This window comes from Eschscholzia californica, unplaced genomic scaffold, assembly GCF_041429995.1.
Source record: "Eschscholzia californica isolate CP2 unplaced genomic scaffold, dmEscCali1.0.p SCAF_1, whole genome shotgun sequence".
Lineage (NCBI taxonomy): Eukaryota > Viridiplantae > Streptophyta > Magnoliopsida > Ranunculales > Papaveraceae > Eschscholzia > Eschscholzia californica.
Window position 1 is genome coordinate 53,679,180 of NW_028238198.1, and position 7,486 is coordinate 53,686,665.

General features: G+C 34.2%; 1 protein-coding gene across 6 annotated transcripts; it reads right to left on the reverse strand.

Annotated features, from left to right (window-relative positions):
• Positions 1-911: 911 nt before the first annotated feature.
• LOC147567615 (WAT1-related protein At1g25270-like) lies at positions 912-4,405 on the reverse strand. 6 transcript variants are annotated; one of them, XM_086654206.1, is made up of 7 exons: positions 4,062-4,405; positions 3,613-3,675; positions 3,058-3,174; positions 2,508-2,757; positions 2,177-2,263; positions 1,614-1,765; positions 912-1,514 (listed from the first exon to the last, which is right to left on the reverse strand). In XM_086654206.1, exons 1-7 carry the CDS (start codon positions 4,256-4,258, stop codon positions 1,211-1,213), a joined length of 1,170 nt encoding a protein of 389 aa, XP_086510332.1. In that variant the 5' UTR covers positions 4,259-4,405; the 3' UTR covers positions 912-1,210. The 6 variants fall into 6 exon arrangements, with proteins under 6 accessions (XP_086510332.1, XP_086510330.1, XP_086510333.1 ...); XM_086654204.1 differs by having other exon boundaries at positions 2,177-2,335; XM_086654207.1 differs by having other exon boundaries at positions 2,177-2,335; positions 3,058-3,197.
• Positions 4,406-7,486: the final 3,081 nt, after the last annotated feature.

Below are 7,486 nucleotides of genomic sequence, written 5' to 3' on the forward strand. Positions count from 1 at the left end.
GTTATTCTTGCTTCTTCTTTTAAGATTAGATTAATATCTTATTTGTGTTTATTTTTCAGATGGAGTCATATATGTAATTGATATAAATTACATTGATGGATAGAGCCAGCCATACAATGAAGGTGAAGATGGAGCACACCAAAATTTAGTACTTTCTTTAATCAGATAAATGATTTACTCCATAATTTTAACATAAAAAGTTTAGATTTGTGTAGAATATTTTAGTTTATATATTGTAGGGATCAGGTAACCCTCAATCGCTTACCTGCTTTCATGTACATCTCATGTTCTATGTGTCAAGCTGAATATAATTTTACTTTTTCAAATATTTTTTTTGGTCAGTCTTCATCTCAGTGATTTGCGGACATTGGCAATAGTTTAGAATTCTATTTGTCTATTCTTTTCATTTATGAGAATATGAAATTCATTACTTTCGTTTGTAAATCATGTGATGAAATCGTGGGACAAGAGATATTAGTGGGGAGAAAAATCAGAACTACCTCCTATTATATCTCTGTTAAAATTATTCCAAATTTAAATTGATTTCTTCTTCGTTACTAATGACAGATGTCTCGGTTTATATTACTGTTTTACATGCAGTACAATCTCAATGGATTAAACATCAACACTTCAATCTCAAGACACTAGAGATGCAAAGAAGTCTTTAAGAGATAACAACATCTCTAGAGAAGAAATGTCTCAGTATAACCTTCTTGAAATCGAAGACCCAAGAGAGGTGTTTGAAGAGAGAGAATTAGAAGAAAATGAAGATGAAGAAACAAACAAACTTAGAAGATATTTTTTTTTTCTAAATTTCTTTTCTTTTTGCATTAGTGTTCTTGAATTGTTGCCTTTAACTTTGTTACGTCCTTATATCTTCGATATATATAGTTGTCTTCAAAAAAAAAGAATTTATTTTGGCTCAAACAAAAGGAAAGCATTTACTAATTCATAATGAGGCATGTACAAGTGTACAAAGGACCTGCACGAAGTACATTTTGAAATAATCTAAGAAAACATTAAAGCCTTTTGAACACCTAAAAACTTTCACTCAACTCTACTTTTTAAACAAGGAAAAAAGAATGTGAGAAAGAAAATAACAAATCAAAGAAAAATAAGTGTTCTTGTTGGGTATTTCTACAAAAACTATCTAGTGTAGTCACCTTCGTTTTCTTTTTCTTCTTGTTTTTCCCAAGTACGACGACTAGTTCTATTTGTTTAATGTGTTAGATTCTCTTTCCACTAATATATTATGTGAAGAGTTACAAGTACTTCCAACTTCCGCTGTACTAGCATTGCGATCATGTTGATCAATATCCAAATCCTTGATGATGTCTCCATTGGTATTAGTGGTTGTGTTGTTATTGTTGTTGGTAGAAGTGATTATCACTTCAACTACTTCTGATTTTCTTGAACTTTTAGAAGGCATCAGCCTAGACATTCTCTTCATCTCTTTGCCTTTTCCCCATAATACACAGTACAATCCAATCACTATTAATGCACCTCCTAAAACACTGTTATGTTTATACACAGTGAGGGAGAATAAGTGAATTGTTAACTAGTTGAATAAAAAGGGACAACATGTATGTTAATGAAATAAAGTTCATGAATACCTTCCGAGATGTAGCTTTTCATCTAGGAAGATAGACCCGGCAAAAGCGACGAGGAGAAGCATTAAAGGGTTGAAGACGGAGACAAACAATGGTCCTCTTTCATGTACACACCACGCGATTAGTGTCACCATCAACCCTGATGCAAAGATACCCTGCAATTCATAATCATTCGTGCACCAATTAATACCATTATTTCCCTTATACGAACCCTAATACTAATCATTTTTTCCCTCTTATATCAAGAGGTCAAAGAATGTTATATTTTGTAGTAAAATTAAGAGAGAGCCTAACCATATTTATACAACAATGCTTATAGTTGTCTGACAAAAAGTGGTCTGACAAGGCAAATTTGCTCGTAACGTCAGCATGTTGACATCGATCTGCCTTGTTTGGGTAATTCGGGCCATTTTTGGTCGGCCAAATAGAGTTTTCCATATTTATACTGTTCATGAAACTGCTTTTGTTCTGATTATAGACTATAGTTAGACCCAAACTTGGAGATAAACTCGGCCAACAAGAAAGTGTAATAAGAATGTAAGAATAATAGAACCAATCAACCTCACCGAATAAGCGGCAGCAAGTAACCTAATGTTCCATCCAAGCTTCCACTGTGTCCAATCTCTCTCCGTACATAATGCAAATCCAACGGCCTGGATAGATCCCATTGTACACATCAATGCGGTAGTCCAGTAATAACAAGGATACCTCTCCCCCAATTTAGTCTGTTGAAAGAGGACAATTATTTAGTCAGGGGTGATTCGGGAAGGAAAAATTTAAAGGTACCCCTTGTAAGTGTTAGAGGCGCCTATTTTCTTCACGACCTCACCCTCAAATATGCCTTGAGGGAGAGGCGTTAACAGTTACAGGAGGCGCCCGGAAATAAGATCAACTCACCTGAACCATCAACCAGGTAGCATAAGACAAACAACTGCCTACAGCCATTAATGAGCCCATAACACGTTTACGAGAATCTGCTGCTGATTCTACCACGTGTTCTTGACGATGGATGTGAAGAACATGTGTCGACCAAATGGGAATCTCGATGCCTTTATAAAATGTCAGCAGCATCGCCCCACCAATGCCAATCAGTGTCCCTAACACCTTAGCTTTCCCAGATGTTCTTCCAAATCCCAACTTCTCAAATCTGAAATATCAAGAAAATTGCAAGTTCAAATTAAGAATTTCGATGAGTTCTATTTTTCAAAGTATATATATCAGAAATGCTAAACGTCCGAAGTTTCCAGCCGACCAAGGAGTAAAAAACGATCAGACCAATTGGAGTCGGCCACATCACTTTTCGACGTCCCATGGTCGACTCCAAATTTCGGCATATTTAGCATTTATATGTATATATAGAAACACGTGAGCTCAATATCCCCAAAAGGAAAGGTAAGTTGAATATAAAAGAGTGTCATGAAACCCGTGACCACTTTGCCCGACTCACCCTAAAGCTAGTGCCATAATGAACGTAACAGCTGGAATGAGATTCGTCATGGCTGAAGCAAATGTTGCCGATGTTAAATGCAAGCTCGCCACATACAAATTTTGAGTCAATGCTCCACTGATCTCATTCACAAACACAACCTATAAAAAATCAGTTTTTCTCTCAACGTACCAAAATTATATGAAATGAAAACAAATAAACTTAATTTTATGAAGATAATGCATCCTAACTATAACGAATTTTAGTTAACATATATCAATAGTAAATCGGTTTGGTAAGTCACTTTGATCTCCTTAAAAGAAAGACGAATTTGGGTAATTAGCATAGCCCTAATTAGGCAAATTTGTCGTCATGCCAACAACCCTTGGTTGGAGTGGTAAGAGGTATAATCTTCCGCCTTAGAGGTCAAGGGTTCGAGGCACACGCTGAACAATTCAAAAAAAAAAACTAATTTGTCGTCATAGCTAAAGTCCAACACTCTATTCATGCATGGCCGCATGGGAATGAGAAGTTGTATTATCAACCATTAATAGATCAATCAATTAACCGACTTACCCAAATAATCCAGAAAGAAATCCTTGAAAAACGATCATCCATGTCATTTTTGGCCTCCTTTTCCTGCCTTAAGTGAAACACTAAAAGAATTACACTCAAAGAATACTAATGGCTATTGATTCTTTATTAAAATTCATGTACGGTATTAATCTACAAAACTTGTGCTATAATATTATTTTTTCCATATTAGTTACGATAGACAATACAAAAGCATTGATATATCGATACAATGTGATAAACACCATAAATAACGTGGCCTAAAGTCTAACTACTTTATTTATACCCAAGTTTAATAATCCTGAATACCTCTTTATTGCATGATAGATGCACAGCCAACTGAAGCTACAAGTTGTTGTTTGTGCTCTAGTAATTTGAGTTTTGAATAGAAATAAAATGTAATTTTATATAGAAAGAAAAAAAAAAAAAAAAAAGAATAAAAGAAAGAAAACCTTTCAATGAAGAAGGCAAGAGGGAGTATAAAAGCAGTGGCAAACAAAAATCTATAAGCAACCAAAATCTTCATATTCATTCCATCATTTATAGCCAATTTATAAAACACATTCATCCCTGCAAACACAATCTGTACCACCACCATTATCAAAAATGGCTTCAACCCATGAATTACGCCACACAAGTTACTAGCCATTCACACAAAACACAATATCCTCAATTCTACACAACTTTGGAGTATTTTAAAGAGAAAGAGAATATAGCAAGAAGAAGATCGAGTAGTACAATCGCCTTCTTGCTGTTCTCACTTCTAGGGTTTAGGACTTATACCCACAATGTATATTTATTTATATAAGGAGACAAACAGTTAGAGAGAGATGGATCTAGAGAGAGAGAGAGAGGGGGAAGGAGGAACGAGTCGCTTGTGAGAGGTGAGTGTGGTTAATATACTTCACCTTTTGTGAAAAAGAAAGAGAAAGAGGGTGCATGTGTATTGAGTAATTGACGAGGTGGGAGGAGATGGTATTAATTGTAATTAGAGTTTCAAAGTATGTGCTATTTCCCATAGTTAAGTACCTTCACGCGTCTAATGAAATGGACACGTGCGTTATTTGATTCTAGGGGTTTGTAGTTGGAGAGCCACGTATTTTGGACGTAATTGTTTGTTTGCACATAAGACCATGTATCTCTTACGGATACGTGTAGTCATGGGGCTCGGAAAAAAGTCCGATAACCAGAAATTCGTTTTGGACGTCCGAATTCGTTAGAATTTACGGGTACCCGAAGGCCTAAAGCTCGAAAAGACAGAGAGTTTTAAAGTCCGACTGTTCCACCCGGATAAATGATATAAGCTTAACCGGCCCGATCCAAACCCATTCCCCCTTACATGTAGGCCGCGTTGAAATTGAGGATGAGTTGGACAGGCTGATCACAGACAAATTCTTAACCAGACTGGACCAAGTAGTCTCTAAATATATTAGGCTACTACCCCTTCCTTAGGCAAAACTGACGGTGGAGTTTGGGAAGGAAGGAGCCTCCTTTAACACTTATAGGATGCGCATTTAAAACTTCTCTTTGGCGGGGTAGTTAGGGGTGGCAATTTGGCCCGAACCGGTGAGTTTTTTTTCTAAACCCGCCCCTAATGGGACCGGTTTTACCGCCCCGTTAATTAAACGATTCGGGTTTGGTATGTTAAAAAACTAAACCGGTTCGGGGCGGGTTTGGTATTAGATAGTAAACTCTGCCCCGAACCGATTAGTATGTTATATATTAAATATTTGTTTTATTTAAGGTTATGTTTCTAAAATTTTAATCTTATATTATCAATTTAATTATTTTATGTTTTATATTATTAAGTAGTTGTAGTGTTTATGATTGATAAATTCAAAGTCTTACAAAATTTTGTTAACAATTGTTATGTTACTTCAAAATAAAATAACTTTGTGAAACAAAATACTTTGAATCCGACCCGACTCGTTTTATATTAAACGGGGCGGAGCGGGTCGGTAGTGGTTTAGCAATTTTTAATTAGGACGATTATGGTAATTGAATATCCACCCCGATTAATTATTGGGACGGTTATGGTAAAACCCGTTTACTAACGGGACAGAATTGGGAAGGGGATTTCACCGTCCCAAACCCGCCGCGTTGACATCCCCAGGGGTAGTTTTATGTTGGGAAATAAATACAATTAATGATCTTTAGAGTAGTTCAATGATTTTTAGAGTGTGCGCGTTTTATGAGAGTTTATGACTGTTATGAACATATTCGATCTTTATAATGTATCTAAGATAATTAATTTCTAATATGTAGTATTTTTTTATTGACTTATGTAGTTCTGTATTTAAAAAATTGTACTAAACTTTGCTCGTAAACTTAGAAATGTATAAACTGGGAAAAATTATTAAGCCTTTTTCTACGGGCATGTAAAAACTAAAAGAAATTGAATTACAATATTCCGTAAGTTTTGTTACCGGAGTGTTTTAATCTTGTGCAGATTGAAATTAGTGTTTGTAATGATGACTTTCAAGTTATCTTTTTAAATTCTCTACCGACTTCCCAAATACTTTTTTTCTTTTGTCTTCTCTACCAAATTTTTTCTTTCGATTTTTCTTCTTCTCTATCGGTTTTGCCCTTCTTTATCGTTTGTAACACAGTCTATTTGCAATAATTTGGTCTTCCAAATAACTTTTTGTTCTTTCTAAAAAAAAAATCAATTATCAGACTTAGACATTATATATTTCAACAAAAAAAATACTTAGATATTATATTATTGGTTAAGAGATCATCTTTATCTCATGTGAAACTATTCTCACACAATCGATCGTGCATATATGTCGTTCTTTTAGCTTAACACGTATAAAGCTATCAGGCATAGTTTAACTCTAATACCATGCTAAGTTTGTGGTCATTCAACTCAAAATTAATTGGCAATGAGTGGAGTTGGTCTAGACATTATATTATCGGTTACGAAACCACTATTCACCCATGTGGGACTATTTCTTTAAAAACTATCCTGCATTTTCACCCCCATATTTTTGGTCTTCTAATTCCACGTAACCTCTAAAATTAGTTTTGTTGTGTTCCCTTCTAACCCCGTTCGTATCAACATCACCACCTTCTATAAATCGATATTTTTAACGCAGGGTCATAACTGAGAATTTGAAGACCTAGTGTAGACACAAACGACACAACCAAATTTTATGTAAGACTAAGTTCCAAGTTGAAATGAATAAAAAAACAAATTTTTATTGAGAGTTTACAATAATTTTTACGATACATTATATTTTTTGTTGTACATATATTCATGCACCTATCAACATAATATATCACATAAGTTTTTTTTTTTTTTTGTTAAATAATATATCACATAAGTTATTGTTTTTTCTTGTTGAGAGCACATAAAGTATAGTTTGTAGAGTTTTTAAGTTAGAAGATGTCAAGAAAATAAAAATTACTTTTAAATTTTGTATTTAGTTATTATTTTTTGATTCCTCTAAATATTAGCGTTTAGTTTCAAATAAAATCTTGTGTAAAACTAGTTTGATTATACTAACCAAATTAATATTGATTTCGTCAAGATGTCAATTTTGATTTATAATTTTCGTTGAAACCTTGGTACTTCTAAAACCCTAACTTGAGGAAAAAAATGAAAGAAGGGGGAGAAAAACGCCGTACAAGGGAAGATAAAAAAAAAATACGTAGAATTTTTTTTTCTTTAAAATCACCTTACACGCTTCCCAAATATGCAAAATGCAAAATCAAGAAATTGCTGGCTTATGCTTTTTGACGAAAAGAGGCCTTTTGTGCTTATAGCTTTTTTATCCAAACAGAAAAGAAAAATCAAAAAACATAAGCGTTAAGAGTTTATCATTTGATCATTATTAATGCAATTTTTAGTAAGAGAGAGATCGATTGGAGAAAG